Consider the following 22,334-nt stretch of genomic DNA (forward strand, 5'->3'; position numbering starts at 1 on the left):
TTGCTGCCCAGTAGGTGTCCAACTGATGGATACTTGTTATATATGTTGTCAGCTTAAAGGGGTTGTCCACAGTCTCTTTAACGTGTCCCTTGACACTAAGCAGATCACACAGTGTCCTACTGCTGGGACCCCAAGCGATTCCTGTGGGGTTTTTCTTTGGGGGAAGCTTGGCGGTAAGTATTTTCCTACAGCCTGTAAGTATTTTCCTACAGCCCCACCACAGGTGAACCTAAAGTATTACACACTGACCACTGAAGGGATGACCGTTCACATGCCGGACGTTATAAGTGCGGTCTGTCTTCCGTTGTCACTTCATGGTCACACTTGTAAGCATTCAGCTGAAGGTAGGATTGGTTATGCACACGCTTGTACAAGGTTAATGATTGTACCCAGTCTATCGGTCTATCGAATGCCCCATGAGTTGTATCCACCAGCAGCACCAATCTAGTAATGATCCATGCTGGAGCTCACAGAGCATTGTCCAGACTAAATACAGTCATATCCAGTTCTCTCTCTGTCTCGCTCTCTTGCAGCTATGGGGCTGGCAGCTCTGGAAGTCATGCAGGCCGTCCAGAAGACATGGATGAACTCTAAAGTGCGAATAAATGGGAAAACCAGGCTCATGCAGTGGAGAGATATGTTTGACATCGCTGTTAAATGGAGAAGGTAGAACAGCCAGAAACCTGACATCATAACTCTGTTGTAATGGGCTCTTCTTCATGTCCTAAAGATACTATATTAGAACCCCGTTTTCTTCATTTAAAGGGGTATTTAAAATTTAGATTAGTATGGGGTAGTCCTTCTTTTTTTTTTTTTTTTTTTTTTTTTTTAAGCATCTAAAATAGTTTGTATGTCCAGAAAATCTTTGTATTCTGTATAAAAATCATACGTTGTTATGGTCACACAAAGGAAACTAAATGTTGGTAAGCCTTTAGTGAAGTGTTTTATTTCTTCTCCTCCTTCAGTTACATTCCTGCTGGCGGAGTTGTTGCACTTTTTGAATTATTTTTTTTTTTTGCATCAGACTATTTGCAGTGGCTATATACACCTTTGCACTGGTTTTTATTTTATTATTTCATCCTGAATGCAATTTTCGTGACAGCAAAGCAAGTGGTGTAAGAATTTGCAGAAAGTCTCATAGATGTAGATGGAATCAGTACATCACCTACCTTCCTCTCATGTGCAGGGCTGAGCAGGAAAACAAAGTTTTTGCACCCAGCACTTATTACTGGAAAGGAAACTCTCGTCTGCTATAAAGCAATGTTTAAAGCTCCCATACTCTGAGACCCTCCTGCACTCTGTAGATGTAAGGCTGGGTTCACACTATGTTCTTGCAATCCGTTTTTTGCAAAAAAACGGATGAAAAAAAAGTATGCCTTTTGTGTGCATCTGTTTTCCCATTGACTTCCATTATAAAAAAAATCCGTTTTTTAAACGTACACAATAACGTTCCTCATTTTTGTGTCCGTAAAAAAAAACTTATCCGTTTTGATCACAAAGGCATACGTTTTTGTTTTTTTTCATACGTTTTTTCAATACAAACGGATGAAAAAAAAATTGATTGCAAAAATGTAGTGTGAACCAAGCCTAAGGTGCACAGTCTTTCTTGCTGTAAGTGCACATTGTACAGGACTGCCAGACTCTGCTCCGGTTCTCATTGACCTCCAAATGTTTTTTCTGGATTCTCACAAAATGTCCATAAATCCTTGGTTCCGTGGGGAGAATTGGAGAAACTAATTTGTTGGAATGTTACAATGTATTGTGTTGTTACATTGGTATTTGCACTCAGAGATGAATGCAGCTGGAGCAGCTCGAGTCCCATCATTCAGTTTTTGAATAACAGTGACTGAAGAAGTTGGATGCAGCCCCAGGAAAACATTATATCGCCATACCGCCATTTTCCAACTTCTGCAGTCATCGGTAATCAAATGCCGAACGATCGGACTTGAGCTGTTCCAGGTGCGCTCATCCCTAACGCTCACCCGGCGTATTCTTAAATTGTTATGGGAGACTAAAGGTCACCCTGTGATTGGTTTCTATGGGCAAACAATGGATAAGTGAGACCCAATATTATATCACAATAGTTTTGTAGAGCAGCAAGCGGGGGGTGAGAATATACTCATGGGTAATAGGAGTGATCCTGGGTATTCCATAAAGCAACATCACATTGAACTATCCTAGCGCCTTATTCTTCCTGTACATAGTAATATATATACGTATAAGTATGTGTATTTCTTCTATTGACAGGATTGCTGACCCCGACCAGCCGGTGCTTTGGTTGGATCAAATGCCAACTCAGAGTCTTATTAGAGGATTCAACAACCACATCAACCTCATCCGGTAAGTACAGAGCAGTGACGTGTAAAGCTAATAGACTGTCTGTAATGTATATCTGTTACTAGTGTAGCAGGCTTATAGAATAAAGGGGGGTTCTGGGAAAAATTTACTTTTCCCCTATTCTTAGGATATGGGAAAAGTAAATGATTGCGGGGGGGGGGGGGGGGTGCAACCACCGTACCCCCTGCAGATCTCAGGCCCCCTTATGAATAGACCGACGTGACCTGCAACTCTGTCCATTCCTATGGAGCCGCCAGAAAGAGCTAAGTAGACGCTCTTCCGGCTTACTGGGCTCCATAGGAATGAATAGAGTTGCAGGTCACGTGCCGTATCCTCTGCTCTATTCATAACAAAGAAGCCGGGGGCCGATATGGAGAATGGCATGGGGTACAGAGGTCGTGATCTTTTACCCTACCCTGTGGATGGGGACAAGTTAATTTTTTCCGGACAACCTCATTAAAGGGGTGAGGATCCCCCTCAGTGCACAACAGCTCAGCTGCTTCCCGGCAGTACTCACACAGGCTCTTCTTTTCCTTGCTTCTCTGGCCGGTCACAGGATAATATGCAGATGATAACAAATGCAAACAAAGCCTGATGTGAGAAATGGCCGGACCACTGATTCTACCAGCAAGTCAATATAATACTGAGCTGTTTTTATACCTAGACCTGAGGGGTCTGACTAATATACATTGTGCCCCTCACCACCATAATCCTGGGAGTAGGACCAGTGTGACAATTCAAGTGAACGGGACAACATTTTAGTACCTTGCACCACTTCTACTGAAGGTGCGGAGAGGAACACAGGAGGGGGTGCCCGGAGTCACGTTCCTGACAGTGTAACATTGATGGCTTATCCTCAGGAAAGGCCATTAACATAAGCATAGGCTGAGTAACTCACTTTAAAGGGAAGGTGTCACCTAAATTTTCTGTTACTGATTAGAGTCAGATGCTAAAACTGTTCTTTTATTCTAATGTTTCTATTTTCTGACTGTAGTTTTTTATTTCCCTACTTGTACATTATTATGGGGGCGGCCATCTTGCTTGAGCTGTTTTTAACAGCATTTAGTGACATGCTTTACAGCAAGACTCATGGACATAGACGACAATAGACAGACTCTGTCCCCTGGAGATGAATGTGAGACATTACTGAGCGCGCTCTGTGACCTGTGAAGAGGTCATTCCACAGGGAGCTGCTATTGTCTCCTCTATCTACTGGTGTCACATGACGCTGCAATGCTGTACAGATCACTTGACTGCAGCCTCCTCTTATCACCACAGACACAACAGGAAGTCTCAGCTCAGTTTTAGCCCCAGTGGAGAGAATGAAAACTGCAAGATATCAAGTTTATTTTATAATACAGATAGAAAAATGGAAAAATGTCACCAAAAATTCTTAAAAAATGTGTGTAACATAAAACATTATTTATACAATGAGTCATTTTCTGATGAGACTGTCCCTCTAATAGGACTCGCTGCCTGATGACAGATATTCCCTTCTCCTGCTATAATGTGTTTTCATATTTTCTCCCAGAGGTCAGGTCATCAACATGCGATATCTGGAATACTTTGAAAAGATTCTCAGCTTTATAAAGGATCGGATAATGATCTATCACAGGTAACTATTATCAGTGTGACTGAATACTTGGAATCCTATCGTTACATTGTTTCCTTCTTTAGTCCTTGGCTCTTGCTTGAAATAAAAACATAAAATGTGATTGTTTGCACAATTGTGTTTTAGTGCCAACAATCCTAGAGGCCTTTCAGAAGTTAAAGAAGCGTTAGAAAAAGTCCAAAAAGTGGAGGACCTCCTGCCGATAATGAAGGTGAGGGGTCGCCATTGTTACACCACAATGTGTTACAGGATGTAGCGGAGCCGTCATGGCCGGAGTCCTTACCAGGCTGTAGTGTCAGGGCTCATACTGCCACATGGGAATAGGGATCGACACTAAAATCCGACTGATAAGTTATCATTATGTGAATTTATAAAGATGATCTAGAATCTATCAGAAGAAAAAAAGTAATGTCACTAGATTTAAAGGGATTCACCCACCTGACTTATCCTACTAATCTAACTTTAAAGCGGTATTCCCTTTACCTAAACTTAGGCGACAGGAAATGCAAAAGAAAGCCGTGTTACAAGTGCATTGCATTAGCAGAATAGTTTTCTTTTGAAGTTTGGCTCCTCTGCCTCGCTGTTAGCAGGTGCCAAGGATCCCGACCACTGCTATCAGCTATGAGAGTGGTGGCCGGGCAGTGACGTGAAGTATGTTTTCACTTACCTTATGGATCTCTCTGACGTCCCACATGTTTGCAGGGCTTGTATTGTCCCTGGAGACGTGTGTAATGCCGGAGGGAGACGCAGCAGAGCGCAGCACATTCAGCACCGCTGCATCCCGTCCTGCGATGAGTTACTAGCAACCAGACTGTCTCCTATTACACAGGTCACTCAATAAAGTGTCTGCAGAGAAGGAACAGGAATTCTATCCGGCCCCTCTCTGTCTTTTATCACCGTAATAACTAGAATTTCATAAAATAACAATAACTAGTATAGCTCATCTTTATTTAATAATCTGCCATTAACGGCCGGTTAATCAGGGAGGTTAATCCCACAAGAGTCAGGGAGGAGGTGGCTGAACATAACATCAACATGCACCTCCTCCCCGGCTCCACCACTGAGGTCCACGGTCACTCGCTCCGGATCCTGGTGCCCCTCCCCCAACGGAGACCCAGGTCGTGACGTGTTCGGCCCGCTCAGCCATTCGGCAGCCGAGGCGGGACCCCTGTGCTGTAGCCAGGGAGTTTGGTGCATGTTATATTCAGCCTCCTCCCCCCGACTCGGACACAGGACTTCCCCTTTAACATGTCTAGTGTCTACATTTCTGTAGGTTTTAAAGTGACTGTACCACCAGGCCCAGGCTGAAGCACTGGAGGCGGCCAACCCACCCTTAGTGGGAAGAAACTCCAGCCCCTCCATGACCTGACTCCATTAGAATCAATGGAACCCAATCATATAGGGGCAGGGGTTTCCTCCCACTAAGGGTGGGTCGACCGCCTCCAGTGCTTCAGCCTGGGCCTGGTGGTACAGTCACTTTAAAGGTAAGACAGTAGACAGTCGGCTGCCGACACTATGGCCGGTTGTGCAGTTGGTTTATTATTTAATCTAATATTATATCAATCTCTTCTCGGGATGAATAGAGTATTCTCCATGTTTGTCTATGGACTGATAATACTTATCTTACTTTTTGAAAGCAGTTAAACAGCAAAACCAGAGATGGGTTCACAGTGAACACAAAAGTTCCCAGCCTCAAAGATCCAGGGAAAGAATATGATGGCTTCACAATAACTATAACAGGAGATAAGTAAGAAACCTTTCTGTATCTGCGCCTCCTTTCCTTTCTCCTCAGATGACCTGCCTGCCTTCCTTCCTTCCTGCCTTCCTTCCTGCCTCCCTTGCCTGCCTTCCTTTATTGCCTCCCTGCCTTCCATCCTGCCCTCCTGCCTTTTCCCCACCTCCCTGACTACCTTCCTCCCTGCCTTCCTTCCCGCCTCCCTGCCTGCCTTCCTTCCCGCCTCCCTGCCTGCCTTCCTTCCCGCCTCCCTGCCTGCCTTTCCACCTCCCTGTCTGCCTTCCTGCCTGCCTCCCTGCCTGCTTTCCTTCCCACCTCCCTGCCTGTCTGCCTTCCTCCCTGCCTTCCATCCTTCCCACCTCCCTGCCTGTCTGCCTTCCTCCCTGCCTTCCATCCTTCCCACCTCCCTGCCTTTCTGCCTTTTTCCCCACGTCCCTGTCTTCCTTCCTGCCTGCCTCCCTGCCTTCCTTCCTGTCTCCCTTCCTGCCTGCCTCCCTTCCTTCCTTCCCGCCTCCCTGCCTTCCATCCTTCCCGCCTCCCTGCCTTTCTGCCTTTTTCCCCACGTCCCTGTCTTCCTTCCTGCCTGCCTCCCTGCCTTCCTTCCTGTCTCCCTTCCTTCCTGCCTTCCTTCCTTCCCGCCTCCCTGCCTTCCTTCCCGCCTCCCTGCCTTCCTTCCTTCCTTCCTTCCTTCCTGCCCTCCTGCCTCTTTCACCACCTCCCTGCCTTCCTCTCCTTCCTGCCTCCCTGCCTTCCTTCTTTCCTGCCTTCTTTCCTTCCTTCCCGCATCTTTCTTCCTCCCTGCCTGCCTTTCTTCCTTCCTTCCTGCCTCCCTGCCTTCCTCTCCTTCCTGCCTTCCTTCCTCCCTGCCTTCCTTTTTTCCTGCCTCCCTTCCTTCCTTCCCGGCTCCCTGCCTTCCTTATCTTTAGTTTACTTAGTCCTTTTCTCTTTTTCTCTGAATAATCCTGTGATGTTCGTGCAGTCACCGGCGGCTTCATATTCTGTGTGTGCTTATTGTGTGTGAGGTGTCTTGTATTACTACTTGTGCTCTGTATGATATTGTAGAGCGGCTTTCCCCAGACCCCTGTGCTTTCCCCCGTTATTTCTCCCAGGAGCATACCATCATATTAATAACTAGGTGTTCACACTGCATTTTTTCAGTCCATTTGTTTCCATCCCTTTTATGTATTTGTGTGCATCCGTTTTGATCCCTTTTTTTCCATTGATAAAAGGGATAAGGATAATAAGGTATCAAAACATATCTGACCACGTTTTTGTGTACGCTAAAGAAAAGGATGCGTTTTAAACCGTTTTTTTTTATTCTTTTTTTATTTTATTTTTTTTATTCCGAACGGATGCACGGAAATACATCTGTTTCCTTTGCAAAAAACGGACAGCAAAAACTCAGTGTGAACCCGGCCTTAGGGGGCAAGGGGCATGATGCAGTCTTCGTCCTTTTCATTGATTTTCAGTATGACAGAGTTTCCAGCAAAAGCTGCTCTAGAATTGTCATAATGAAGTCAGAGGAGTTTGCCAGATGCTCTTAATCTGAGGTCACACAATGTCATGTACATCAATCAGCCACAACATTAAAACCTTCTATAGAGTAGGTAGCAAGTGCTGCAATGTTTATGCAGTGACGTTTAAACAAGCCGCTCAGATGCAACCAGGCCGAGCGGGGGAACTATCAGTCCCAGTCCCAGAGGTGGGAGCTGCATCTATCAGGCGTGAATATGTGAGAGGAGAGTACCCCTTTAAGTCCTGTTACTTGTGATAAGGGACTTGTTTCTCCACTATGTTGGATTGGATTGAGATCTGAGAAATTTGGAGGCCAAGTTAACATCTTGATCTCTGTCCTGTTTATTAGACCATTCTGGTACCATACTTGCATATGACCTTTGTGTGTATGTGGGGGGCGGGGGGTATAAAGCCCGTTCAGGTAGATATCGGGTATGTGTCACATGACTAGCAGAACCTTCATAGTGCATCTTGGTGTGATCTCCCCCACAGGTAAGAAATGCACACACCTGACCACTCACATAATATAACAGAAAATAGGATTCTTCAGACCTTACAACCTTCCATTGCTTCATGGTCCAGTTTTAAAGGGATACTCCAGAGAAAAAAATGTGTTTACATCAAAAGGTGCCAGAAAGTTATATAGATTTGTAATTTACTTTTATTTAAAAATCTCCAGTGTTCCACTACTTATCAGCTGCTGTATGTCCTGCAGGAAGTGGTGTATTCTCTCCAGGCTGACACAGTGATCTCTGCTGCCACCTCTGTCCATGTCAGGAACTGTCCAGAGCAGGAGAGGTTTTCTATGGGGATTTGCTGCTGCTCTGGACAGTTCCTGACATGGACAAAGGGAGCAGCAGAGAGCACTGTGTCAGACTGGAGAGAATACACCACTTCTGCAGGACATACAGCAGCTGATAAGTACTGGAAGACTGGAGATTTTTTAATAGAAGTAATTTACAGATCTATATAACTTACTGAAACGAGTTGATTTAAAACAGTTTTATTTCACTGGGGTACCGCTTTAATGCTTACAGGACCATTGTAGATGCCCTGTTTGTGTTCCATCCCCCTTTCCATTATAGCCAGCACTATCTATTTAGCAGTCTGCTACTTGGCACATATTCCCTTCATACAATTCATAGTTTATCAGAACTCGATGATTCTTTCTTTCACATGGCGGTTTGGTTTGAGGTTATTTTTCCCAATTTCCTGTATTCGGAGATAACTCTGGGATTCTCATTTGTTTTTGAGAACATTAGTGAAAACATTAGATTGTTCCTGGGAATAATCGGTGAGGAATATGTCATTGTGTGTATAGGCCAGTGTCAGGCAGCTGTAATACAGCCGCAGTGTCCAGACCCTGAAGGCAAAAGGGAATAAAAAATGTGGCTGCGTTCTAAAGGCCGTTATGGCCGATAATCGTCCTGTGGAATAAAAGGCAACGATCAGCCAACATTGTTCATGTCGGCTGCCGTCGCTCCATGGAATAGACCGCCACTATCCCCTATGGGCTGCCCGGACAATCTAGCGATCACTGGGCAGCCCCCCTGTGCCCCCCCCCCCCTCCAGGACAGAGGTGGCAGCAGAGAGCACTGTGTCAGACTGGAGAGAATACTCCATTTACAGCAGAAAATAAATACTGGAAAACAAAAGATTTTTAAATAGAAGTAACTGACACCATGTCCAAAATATGAAATTAATTCCTTACAGCTGTCTGATTATTTTAACCCCTTATTCTGTTAACTTTAAAGAGAACCTGCCCTCACTGTCATGCAGCCTGACCCACAAATCATTGGTGGGGTCCCTGGTGGCTTCTGTAGCAGCACGGACATGTTAATCTGGCCCTATACAAAAACTACAGATGTTACAATACTTATAAGTAGCTACATGTTCTGGCTTCATGTAACCCAAGCAAATGAAAGCCGGTTATTTTATTGGTGACATAAAACCTTTAAATTCAGCTCGTGCCGGTTATAAACTTCATGATCCACACATTTCTGTCTTCTCGGGATAAGGTGCGGGCGACTACGAGAGATCTCTGGTTTGCTGGGTGATTGCAGCCTCTTTCATGTGGGCCGATCTGACGGCAGTAAGGGGTTCCTGTCTGCCAATAAGTTTCCATGTAAAAGGACCCTAACTTAAAGGAGAAGTCCGGCCAAAACAAAAACCACATAGTAGGCAAGGGGGGGTGCGCGAACAGAATAAAGAATCAATACTTACCTGTCCCCAATCCCTCGCCGTGCTGCATCACCACTCCTAGACCCCGCTGGTCTCCTGCAGCTCATACTCCTGCGGTGATGGAACGCCCGCTCAGGTAGTCAGCGACTGGCTGATATGATTGAAATGGGATTTACACTATAAAACAGCCAAGCCTGGCACCTAACAGAAGAGGAGGAGGTCACCGTGTACTAAAGAGAACAAATAATGGAGTGTGCAGGATGGGATGTAAGTGATATCCAGTGATGAGTTGGACAAGGAGATAATGATATGTATAAAGAAGATCACATTTCCCCTCGCACTCATGATATTGATATCAGATAAAGGATCAGAGAAGATGCTGATCATTACATCAGTCCGTGCACTCCTCTTCTTCCATTGATAGGAGGAGGTTTGGTAATGACCTTTCATAATGCATCTTGTCTCAGAATAAAAAGTGTTAACGTTTTCCTTTAAGAAAGGCGAATCACAACCTAAAAACAAAGCTGGGAAACCGACCCAGGTTTAAGTGCAAATAAAAATTATAGTGAAAATTTCAAATAAATTTCTCCTTGAGAAGACTTCAACCTGCAAAGCTGATGCCACTAACACTTTTCGGAAAAGCTTGGAAGTTCATGGAATTCGGACCGTAATAAAAGGAACTACAAAGCGGGGTTATTTTTTAGTTGATTATTTTATAATATTTTACTGTATTACATATGACATTAAGCATAGTCATCTCCTTTCAGTTGTTTGATGCCTGTTTCATGAAGCCAGAATGTTCAGCTAACATTTCAGTTATGTTTGTGATTTGTTTAATAGCTATGAAGTAAAAAAGTAGTAGTTTTTAAACTGGAAAGAGTGCTTATTAAGAAAAAGAACTGTTGACATCTCACTGGGTTTCACTGCTGAGACCTGCTGTGATCAGAAGATGGAGCCGGGGAGATGATGCAGCAGCAGTATGATCCATTCCCCAGCCACCTGCTCTGTCCGTCTAGATGTTCTCATAGACTACCATTAAAGGACTCGGCCATAAAAGAGATACAGCCAGGGAGTGAATGGCACGTCTGCTGCGCTCTCTCCCCAGCTATATCTCCTGATCACTGAGGGTGTCTGATGACAGCTCAACTATTTTTCTTACTCTTTTTAAAAAGGTATTCCTATATTAAAATGTATTAGCATATTACAGACCTCTGGGACTCGTCTTGACTTATCTTGAAAAAGAAGGGGAGTATGCAGTGTCCCATTAACTGTTTAGCAGAGACCTGACTACTGGGTGTGCTGAGAGCTGCAGCCAGTCCAAGCCCGTCAGATCATAAAGTAAAGGTATATCACTAATGTTCCAACCTCTACTGCTAGCACACCTTCCATAAACCATAACGTAGCCCATAGCACTCATTTTTGGTAGAGTCTATTGAAAAAGATCTCCATTAACACCTCCAAAAACAAAGCTAACCTAGAAACCCATTTTGGTAAGTATTCTTTACAACAGAGTAGTGTGACATTTCCGTAGCCTGATCTCATTAAAAGAAGAAAAATGACATCGCAGAACTTCATATAAAATCCATTACTGATCCAGAGCAATTCTCCCCGTCAGATAATTTACCAAGCAACAATTTCTCCAAGCTCGATAGACGTCCTAATGGTTCTTAATGACTGTGCTTCATTGATGCAGTCTCCTCTCTCCTCCTCGTGTCTCTTTGTGATGCTCTCAATGTTTTCTTTCAGAATTGGTAACATATTGTTTTCCGTGGAGACGCAGACGACGGAGGAACGGACGCAGTTGTACCATGCAGAGATCGAGGCTCTCTATAAGGATCTGACAGCAAAGGGAAAGGTGTTAGCGCTTTCCACAGAACTAGGAGTGAGTAGAACTTATTATATTTCAGTAAATTGGAAGAGGAGCCATTGTCTAATTTAGGAAAAACTTGCATTTCTTTAACGTGTTCCTGTACTGAACATTTTTCTTTAAGAAATTAACAGGGCTTGTGATCACAAGCAGTTCTGCACTATACTATTACTTCATTTAGTTTTTTTAAGTTTAAATCGACATTCTACATACGGCCAAACTGCGCTCCATGTTATATATACGGCCGGGCAGTGCTCCATGTTATATACATACGGCCATACTGTGCTCCATGTTATATACATACGGCCACACTGTGCTCTATGTTATATACATACGGCCATACTGTGCTCCATGTTATATACATACGGCCACACTGTGCTCCATGTTATATACATACGGCCACACTGTGCTCCATGTTATATACATACGGCCATACTGTGCTCCATGTTATATACATACGGCCACACTGTGCTCCATGTTATATACATACGGCCACACTGTGCTCCATGTTATATACATACGGCCACACTGTGCTCCATGTTATATACATACGGCCACACTGTGCTCCATGTTATATACATACGGCCACACTGTGCTCCATGTTATATACATACGGCCACACTGTGCTCCATGTTATACATACAGCCACACTGTGCTCCATGTTATATACATACGGCCACGCTGTGCTCCATGTTATATACATACGGCCACACTGTGCTCCATGTTATATACATACGGCCACACTGTGCTCCATGTTATATACATACGGCCACACTGTGCTCCATGTTATATACATACGGCCACACTGTGCTCCATGTTATATACATACGGCCACACTGTGCTCCATGTTATATACATACGGCCACACTGTGCTCCATGTTATATACATACGGCCACACTGTGCTCCATGTTATATACATACGGCCACGCTGTGCTCCATGTTATATACATACGGCCACGCTGTGCTCCATGTTATATACATACGGCCACGCTGTGCTCCATGTTATATACATACGGCCACGCTGTGCTCCATGCTCCCTCCTTGCTGATATTTGGTCTTTTCTCTGCTCAAAAAAAAAGAGAGACCAAACACTCCTGCAGCTACCAGGAGACAATGCTCTGTGTTATGTATAATGTCACTGTATGGTTACAGAGGATTTGGTGCTGTGTGACAGGAGAGCTGACCATTCAATGCGAGCACTCCCAGGATTCTCTGCTACTGAATGTGGATTTGTAGCAACATGCGCAGTGAAGGGAGACACCTAGTGGCCATATGTATAATGTTGATTAAAACATAGAAAACTTAAACATAACTAAACTTAAAATAGAGTATATTGAAAAACTGCTTGTGATCACAACCCCTGTTGGTCTCTTCACAACAGCGCCTCTCAAGAGAGAACCATTCTAGAGCATCCTTTCTTATCAGTTCATATTGAGGTTCCTCTGTTCTTCCTAGAAATATATGAATAAATTGACAACTGGGTGTTACCATTCCATCATCTGGTAACACCCAGTTGTCATTTTATTTACAAATGTCTAGGAGAAGTAACAGAGGAACAGTCATTAACCTGATATCGTTCCCCATATTGCACAGAGCGATAGTCATTAGTTACTACGATCGTTTGCTCCATCTGATCCCGGTGAATGAAGGAACGATGTGGAATCCCAGCGAACGATTATCAATGATTTTGGTGTCAGCACCGAATGTAAGATGAGCGATTTCTCGATGGTTGTTTGACCGTTGTTACATTTACACAAAACGATTATCAGTTAAATTCTAACAATATAACGGTAATTTGCCTGATAATCGTCCCGTGTAATAGGGCCGTTAGTTTTCCTATTGACTTTGCTATGAGTTGGAGCCTGTGGCGGTGAGTTTATTATTGCAGGACTCTAGGACCTATCCGCTGTCTGTAGTCTCAAGGTGACGGGAAGGGACCGCCATATTTATAGCGCAGAGTCCGTTTCCGCTTTGTGCGTATCTGATTTCATTGTGTATTTCAGTAAATCCCCATCAATGCAGAAACGAGACAAGGCCGTCTTATATCAATAAAAAAAAATACGTCTTTGTCGCAAAGCATCTCAGATGTCGCAGCAATTAACGTCTCTGTCCGCTAATAAGTTGCATAACCACGAGGATAATCGGTGAATTCCTGTGACGCTGCTCAGCAGTAATACATTGTCTATAAAGCTTTTAACCTTGGGAATCCATCACTGATGCTTCTCGTCTTTGGTTTGCAGGAGGCGGATGTTGTATGTGAGCTGATCCTGTCGCTGGTCTATTACTTCTACAACTTAATGCCGCTCTCCCGGGGATCCAGGTCAGTGTCGTCCATCATAGTGAAATCTATGGAGTATACTCAGCAGCACCCGCAGTGCACCCATATCCCCTCCCCTGAGGGACACGCTGAGCCAGGCCCGGGGCCAGGCTTGATTCAGGAGGTGCAGATCACCCAGTGGAGGGGATATCTGGGCGCTCCATGTTTAGAGAATTACGCCGATTGCGAGAGTCGGGTGGCGGATTAAAAAATGAACCACACCAGCGGGATCGGTCCGGGGCGTCCATAAGGTTGTATAGAAATAAGAATTAAATTGATACGTTTGCATTAACATAATAGGCACAGATGAAGCCTGTGTTAACTTGATCACAATGACTCGTTTAACTCCCTCCCCTTCCCCCCCCCAAAAAAATACAGACGTTCACACAATGTACAGAAGACTGAGTCGGTTTGGCACTCAAAAACAACGGCCGTTGTTGCATTAAAAAGTGCACTATGTATGCACAGCAGCCGGTAATTATTGACGTGTCAATGATTTGGGTGGGCGTATCAAACAACGACTGTTCCCTACACTGTGTGAACAATGGCCGTTGTTTGCTTTGACTTTAATGCAACACTTGTTTTATGATAAGAATGACCATTTTAATTGCAAACAATGGCCGTTCTTGTCATAGAAATATGTTGTGTGAACATAGCCTAATGTGAAAAGTGCCCATCCGTTCAGAATGGTCACGCGGCACCGCTGTATGGCCGGCTAACAAAAAGAAATTTCTGCCTCGCCCCAGACTGCTGATTGTAGGGTACCAGGAGCCTCCTCCTCCAGCTTCCTGTGCACCCACACATAATGTGAGCCTCTCCTGCAGTAGCTGTGATTGTATATGCAGTACGTCCGTTCTTAGTGCTGGGACTAATGTCCTTTTTTTTAAAGGGCAAATATAGTCAAAGTCTGAATAATTCCCCAGCATGGGGGCCGTCCTGCAGTATAGGACACGGTGATCCTGAATGCCGATCCTGCTGTCAGTGCTAAGAAATATAATAACAGCTGCAGACATCTGGCCGTGTGTTTATGGCCGTCCACACATTCGTCCCTTCTGTATACTCAGCAGTGCAGGATATTAGCAGCACCAGAGGAACGCCTGTGTATCAGAGGGCAGCACTAGGGGAACGGCTTGCAGGTTAAAGGGAAGATGTCACCTAAATTTTCTTTCTAATCTGTTTCTATTTTCTGATTTTATTATTTTTTTATTTCCTTTTTTTGTACATTGTTATGGGGGCGGCATCTTGCCTGGGCTGTTTTAACAGCATTTAGTGACTTGCTTTACAGCAAGACTCATGGACATAGACAACAATACACAAACTCTGTCCCCTTGAGATGAATGTGAAACATTACTGAGCGCTCTGTGACCTGTGAAGAGGTCATCCCACAGAGAGCTGCTATTGTCTCCTCTACCTACTGGTGTCGCATGATTTTGCAATGCTGTACAGATCTACTGCAGCCTCCTCTTATCACCACAGACACAACAGGAAGTCTCAGCTTAGTTTTAGCCCCGGTGGTGAGAATGAGAACTACAGGATATCATTATTATTTAATAATATAGATAGAAAAATGGAAAATTAGAAAAAGTCACCAAAAATTTTCTGATGACACTGTCCCTTAAGGTTAGTGCGAGGCAAAAGTCCACATTTGAAAAGCTTTCTGTGGTTTTCTGAAATATAAAGTTTTTTTTTTGTCCTCTATTGATCACTAAATTCTGATTGCCTAAAAATCCTCATTACCTAATAGCCGCCCATCTCCCCATGTAATAGGGTATGTGTGGCCAATGGCTGATGCAAGATTGGGGTCCCCGGTGGTACCATGCTGGTCAGTGACAGAAGAATCTTTTATGGAGTCTCCCTTTTAAATACATCTGAGACTTCCCTGTATATTGTGTAATCCGCACTGCTCTGATGTGTTATAATAATTCTGTATGCAAAAGAACACTGCAGAGACACCATCATGCGTCTCGACGTCAGTGAACTAGCCAGACCTTCCTCCGGGAAGGAACAACCAAGCCAAGGAATGTCTCCAATTAAGGAAACCACCTAAGCAAGGTATCCATCCACAGACAGCTGTTTCGGGGTTTGGTTGATCTCCCTGAGGTCAACCAGCGTCCTTTTGCATGCACTTACTAGTCATTGCTCCCACTAGCCAGAAACCTCCTCCACACTGATGAGGGGCAAATACCCCGAAACAGCTGTCTGTGGATGGATACCTTGCTTAGGTGGTTTCCTTAATTGGAGACATTCCTAGGCTTGGTTGTTCCTTCCCGGAGGAAGGGCTGGCTAGTTCACTGACGTCGAGACACTTGATGGTGTCTCTGCAGTGTTCTCTTGCGTATTTGATTTCCCAGGGGGCAATGTTCTAGAATACACTGATGTTGAGACACTTGATGGTGTCTCTGCGGTGTTTTGGTTGTTCTCCCTGAGGTCAACCAGCGTCCTTTTATAATAATTCTGTGATGCTTGCCTTATTATATGTGGCCGATATGCAGAGCAGATATTCTCATCTCTCATGTTTTCTTCTCCTTTTAACGTTCTTCTTTTCCCTTCCTCCTCCTCAGTGTGGTCGCCTATTCTGTAATTATGGGAGCCTTAATGGCCAGTGGTAAAGAGGTTTCAGGGAAGATTCTGAAAGGAAAGGTACGGCTCTAAACTATTCATTTTATAACCACAAATGGAGCTTCTAAGATTATATTTAAAAGCTCTGTTGGGCCAATGTGTAACACATCAGAAGCAGCCAGTGTCTGGGGGTCATCTGTTTTTACTTTGGCAGTGTTAAAGGGGTACTCCTATATATATATATATATATATATATATATATATATATATATATATATATATATATATATATATAGATCTCAAACTAATTGGTATCATAAAGTTATGTAGATCTGTAATTTCATTCTATTTAAAAATCTCTAGTCTTCCAGTACTTACTATCTGCTGTATGTCCTGGAGGAAGTGGTGTATTCTCTCCAGTCTGACACAGTGCTCTCTGCTGCCACCTCTGTCCATGTCAGGAACTTTCGAGAGCAGCAGCAAATCCCCATAGAAAACCTCTGCTGCTCTGGACTAGTGTTGCACGATGCACCGAAATATCGATACTACTAACAATATTTCGGGCAGAAAAACGGTTCGGTACCAGGATTTCCTGGTATCGATACTTTATGTTAAGCTGCATAATAGCGCAGCTTAATATAAAGTACAGCGCAGAGACCACGGCCGGCAGCTAGCTGAGCGCCGGCCGTGTTCTCTGTGTGCCGCCCCCTGGTGTCCCCTCCTCCGCCCCCGCGCTCTCCGCTCCCGGTGGCGCCAACTTCAAATAACCGGCACATAGCGATCGCTAGTGCCGGCTATTTTACAGGGTAGATGCCGCTGTCACAACTGACAGCGGCATTTAACACCCCCCCCCCCCCAGAGCCACTCCATATGCAGCAGAAGTCTGCTGTATATGGAGCGGCCCCCACTGCTAATGACTGCAGCCCTCGATATTACGGGTGGCAGTTATTTAACTATTCCCCCGCCGCGGCTGCGTCCTTCCAGTCCTGCCCCCCATTGTCAGCCCCGGCAGCCACCTCTGCACCGCCAGTCCAGCCCTTCATCCACCCCTCCCTCCGTCCCCCGAGACCCGCCGCTGCACTTTGCGGTCCCTCACACCGGCCAGTCCCCTCCCAGCATACCTGCTTGTGCACAAGAAGGTATGCTAGGAGTTGTAGTGCACGGAGGTATGCTGGGATCGGGAGGCTGCTGCTGCACAACTACAACTCTCACCATACCTTCTAGTGCACTACAACTCTCAGCATATCTCTTTGCACAAAGAGGTATGCTGGGGGTTCTAGTGCACAAGAAGATGTTGGGAGTTGCAGTTGTGCAGCAGCAGCCTTCCGACACAACTCCCAGCATATCTCCTTGTCCACTACAACTCCCAGCATACCTTCTTGTGCACTACAACTCCCAGCATATCTTCTTGTGCACAAGGAGGTATGCTGGGGGTTGTAGTGCACAAGAAGGTATGCTGGGAGTTATAACAAACAAGGAAATATGTTGGGAGTTGTAGTTGTGCAGCAGCAGCCTCCCATCACAACAACTCCCAGCATACCTCTTTGTGCATTACAACCCCCAGCATACCTCTTTGTGCACAAGAAGATATGCTGGGAGTTGTAATGCACAAGAAGGTATGCTGGGAGTTGCAGTTGTGCAGCAGCAGCCTCCTGACACCACAACAACCCCCAGGATACCTCTGTGCACTACAACTCCCAGCATACCTTCTTGTGCACAAAGATGTATGCTGGGAGTTGTTGTGTTGGGAGGCTGCTGCTGCACCACTGTACCTCCCAGCATACCTTCTTGTGTACTACAACCCCACCATACCTCTTTGTGGACAAGGAGGTATGCTGGGAGTTGTAGTGCACAAGAAGAAGGTATGCTGGGAGGTAAAAAGTGTAAAAAAAAACCTAGGGAAATCCTACTGTGCTGATCCAGGGGAAGGCGAAAACCCCTATGAGGCAGATGACAATTAAAAAAATTTCAGAATAAAAGTTCTAATAATCCCCGCCTTTCCCTTTTATTCATGTAAAAAAATAAACATTTGGCATCATTGCATGCGGAATTGTCCGAACCATTAAAAGTAACAAAAAAAGTGATCAAAAAGTCACATAAATAAAAATGTGGTGCATGGGGGCATCATACCCACAGTCTGGGTGAGGTGGGGGGGGGGGTGTCTTTATATTTGTATTTTAAGTGTTTTTTTTCAAAAGTATCGATATGGTATTGAGTATCGGAAAAAAAAATATGGTATCGGTATCGAACTCAAAATTCTGGTATCGTGACATCCCTACTCTGGACAGTTCCTGACATGGACAGCAGGAGAGCATGGATGGCAGCAGAGAGCACTGTGTCAGACTGGAGAGAATACACCACTTTCTGCAAGACATACAGCAGCTGAAAAGTACTGAAAGACTGGAGAATTTTTTTTAATAGAATGAATTACAAATCTATATAAATTTATGATGCCAGTTGATTTGGGGAAAAAATTCGCCAGAGTGCCCCTTTAAAGCGAGACTGTACCCACAATCTGACACCCCCCCCCCCCACACACACACACACACACCCCAAACCACTTGTACCTTCGGATAGCTGCTTTTAATCCAAGATCTGTCCTGGGGTCCGTTCGGCAGGTGATGCAGGTATTGTCTTAAAAAACAACTTTTAAACGTACAGCCCTGTGCCCTACGGGCGTGGCTTAGAATCTCTGTGCCCTAACTTTGCACCACCCCCTCCGTCCCTCCTCCCCATCCTCTTCATCATTAGGAATGCCACTGGAACATTTTCTCCATGCTGCACATTTGCACAGGTGTCTTCACGATCCAGTCCATGTGCCGGGCTGCCACAGGTAAGGAATAGGAGACAATCTGCCTGGAGCATTCCTAATGATGAAGAGGGTGGAGAGGAGGGACAGAGGGGTGGTGCAAAGTTAGGGCTCAGAGATTCTAAGCCACGCCCATATGGCACGGGGCTGTAAGTTTAAAAGTTGTTTTTTAGGACAATATCTGCATCACCTGCCGAACGGACCCCAGGAGAGATCTTGGAGTAAAAGCAAAAAGGTTTGGGGGGGGACAGATTGTGGGTACAGAGTCGCTTTAACATCTGCATATAATGCAAACTCAGGTCCTAACTGCGGGTCGGGAGACCTGAACTATAAGCATCCCTGGGGTTTATAATGTGGTCTAGTAGAGGCTTCATCCATCTTGCACTGTGAGGTGAAGATTTTTGCAAAAGTGACAACAGGGAGTGATAGTAACAGCTGCTTTTAAAGGGGACTCTTACAGCTGTGTGCACATCCTGGGAAAACTTGTGGCCGTCCTCAAGATTAGTTCTAATCGGGCCGTACATAATGTGAGCATATACTTTCTCGGCCCTTTTTCCTTCTCAGTGTTTCTTTGTATTTAGAGGCTTTGACGTTTACGTTACGGCCAGTTCTTATGAGCTCATTGCCATCATTCTGTTTTTTTAAGCTGGTGGATTTTGAAGCTATGACGGCACCAGGATCAGACGTGTTCAGCAAAACGGCCAAAAGCTGGATGAGTCTAAGAAGGTGAGTTACCAGAGCGGCATATATATATTTTTTTTTTCTAATATATGATTTTATGAATATAAGGGGCTTATATGTGTGATGCTCTTATTGCATATAGTGATGGAAGCTGTGACATAGCATTCATCAGTATTATCGGCCATCTGTTCACAGTCGGTACGCTCCCGATCAGTCAGTGACAGGTGCTTGTCCTGTCACTGACTACATTAAACGCCGCGATTGCTATTCACCACGATGTTGAAGGGGTTTGACAGGCAGCTGCGTGACTGCGGCTGCCTGTTATTATGGCTGGTTTGGGGATGGTAATGTGTGCAGGATTGATCTCATTGAAACGGCCCTGCGCACATTAAAATCCTTTCACAGTCAGAAACGTTTAGGTAAATTCCTGCTGTTTGGGACATGTGCAGCAGGGATGTATATAACCATATGGCTGACGCAAAGGGGTTAAACAGCACCACCATTGTCCATGTCCTGCCGCTAAATGACTGAGCTGCCTGCCATGTCACATCCCAGGTCCTGTCTTAAGACCCAGGAAGCCGAGCAAATCGGGTGGCAGGAGGTAATTGGATGCTGTGTGTGTGTGTGTGTGTGTGGGGGGGGGTCAACATCCTCTGGCCAGAGTTCTCCTTTACGTGAAGGTTGCTTAACTGCAATACCCCACACAACTCTTGAATAAGACCGGTACAGTTTTTGCCAAAAGATAGACACTACTTTCTAAACTTTAAAGGGGTGTTCTACTCAAACATAACTTTTGATATGTTGCTGCCCATGATGAGACTAACAAAAAAAAAAAAGAGACAAAAAAAATCTTGTGTGAGTCTTTCTCTCCATCTTATAACTCCTTTGTAATGCCGGGAAGGTTAATCTGAGGTCAGGTTGCTGATTAACTCACTTTGAATATCTCTCCCAGCATTACAAAAAAAAGCTACAATGTTGCAGATACAGTCAGCCAGGGACTTGTTTACATCAGCCGTCTCAGAAGGGGAGGGGGGAGGAGGGGGAGACAGAGAGAAAAGCTCACACACAGATTTTTGTGTCTTCAGCAGAAAGCAGCAGCTGAGAACTGGGGGAAGGAGACTGAATAGATAATAACAAGTATGGAAGGAATTGTTAGTCTCACCATGGGCAGCAACATATCAGAAGTTATGTTTGACTAGAATAGCCTTTAAAGGTTCTCCGGTGGTGTCAGGGGATCTGGGCTCCATGGGTTTGATGTGCAGTAAAATGCATTTTAATACCGCATGTGAGACTGGGGGACAGTCGTGAACTAGTCGTCTAAACTGTGACTAGTCACGGTGATCTGTGGGGTCATTGACAGGCAAGGAGGCCCATTAAGACCTATAGTAGTAGTAATGTGGGATGACACTGTTGTTTTGTTCCCCAGCCTTCCCGCCTCCTACAAGAGCCTCCCATCTGTCTCCGAGTCATTCCCTACACTGAGAGCAATGATAGAAGTCCTGAACGCCGACTCTTCCCTCCGCTGTATTAAGACGTCCTGATAGTCCGATGTACAACTATGGAACCTGCTGGTTATTAAATTATTTTTGAATTTTATCATCTCCCCCCCCCCCCCCCCCAAAAAAAAAAGTGCAATTGTGAACAAATTAGGTTCTTTACCACTTTTTGGCATTTTTTTTTTTATACGTTTTCATTAAAACTTGAACTGATATTATGTCACCGAGCATTTAAGAGACCAAAACCGAAACGTTCATAATGTGAAGCGGAGGAAATCTGCCGACCGCCCCGGACTGGTCAGACTGGGATTTACATTGATCAGATTGCAGATTATTTTTATTTCTCTGTGTTGCCTTTTTTTTGTTTTAACTATAAATTTGTTTCCAGGTTACCCCAAGCAGATCATCTGTGTCTATGTGACAGGTAGGAATAAGAATAAGTTACAGTATAAATGGATAGGCTGACATCACCAGCAGGCAGGCACTGAGCTGAGAACATACCCCATTCATGTGAATAGGCAGAGTGATACATCATACCTCCGAGTCATGGGAAACCCCTTCAACCACTAGATTGGCCAGTCCGGAGTAGTCCTGCCCTTTTACATTGGGTTTAATTGAAATTTTTCAGATTAGTTTTTTTTTTTTTTAAAGACCTTTTGGAGACTTAAAGGGGTTTTCCAAGTGGTGAGGCTTTTTTAATGTTTTCCCTGGGATAGGTTGTTCTAAGGGATTTCCACTCTGCGTATAGCCCCGGCCTCACCAGTACATGACTGCGTATTATCTATGTCTCACCAGTACATGACTGCGTATTATCTATGTCTCACCAGTACATGACTGCGTATAGTCCCGGCCTCACCAGCACATGACTGCGTATAGTCCCGGCCTCACCAGTACATGACTGAGTATAGTCCCGGCCTCACCAGTACATGACTGCGTATTATCTATGTCTCACCAGTACATGACTGAGTATATCGTCCCGACCTCACCAGTACATGACTGCGTATAGCCCCGGCCTCACCAGTACATGACTGCGTATTATCTATGTCTCACCAGTACATGACTGCGTATAGTCCCGGCCTCACCAGTATATCGTCCCGGTCTCTGCGTATCGTCCCGGCCTCACCAGTATATCGTCCCGGCCTCTGCGTATAGGAGAGTAATAATACATTGGTGCACTAACAATTGGTCAGGGCAGGAACTGATGTATTTGTCGCAGGGGCCTGA

At 44.8% G+C, this 22,334-nt stretch overlaps 1 protein-coding gene across 5 annotated transcripts in view; it reads left to right on the top strand.

Annotated features, from left to right (window-relative positions):
- TTC13 (tetratricopeptide repeat domain 13) overlaps positions 1 to 21,226 on the top strand; it is a 45,935-nt gene extending 24,709 nt beyond the window's left edge. For 3 of the 5 annotated variants that reach the window (XM_069954174.1, XM_069954176.1, XM_069954178.1), the window contains 10 exons: positions 534 to 666; positions 2,248 to 2,340; positions 3,869 to 3,952; positions 4,076 to 4,160; positions 5,587 to 5,696; positions 11,127 to 11,262; positions 13,489 to 13,568; positions 16,127 to 16,205; positions 19,580 to 19,659; positions 21,041 to 21,226. In XM_069954174.1, coding sequence (XP_069810275.1) covers positions 534 to 666; positions 2,248 to 2,340; positions 3,869 to 3,952; positions 4,076 to 4,160; positions 5,587 to 5,696; positions 11,127 to 11,262; positions 13,489 to 13,568; positions 16,127 to 16,205; positions 19,580 to 19,659; positions 21,041 to 21,155 — 995 coding nt within the window. In that variant the 3' untranslated portion in view covers positions 21,156 to 21,226. The remainder of the gene's footprint in view (positions 1 to 533; positions 667 to 2,247; positions 2,341 to 3,868; positions 3,953 to 4,075; positions 4,161 to 5,586; positions 5,697 to 11,126; positions 11,263 to 13,488; positions 13,569 to 16,126; positions 16,206 to 19,579; positions 19,660 to 21,040) is intronic. The other 2 variants (XM_069954175.1, XM_069954177.1) reach the window with 1 other exon arrangement.
- Positions 21,227 to 22,334: the final 1,108 nt, after the last annotated feature.

The sequence above is a fragment of the Dendropsophus ebraccatus genome, chromosome 15 (assembly GCF_027789765.1).
Source record: "Dendropsophus ebraccatus isolate aDenEbr1 chromosome 15, aDenEbr1.pat, whole genome shotgun sequence".
NCBI lineage: Eukaryota > Metazoa > Chordata > Amphibia > Anura > Hylidae > Dendropsophus > Dendropsophus ebraccatus.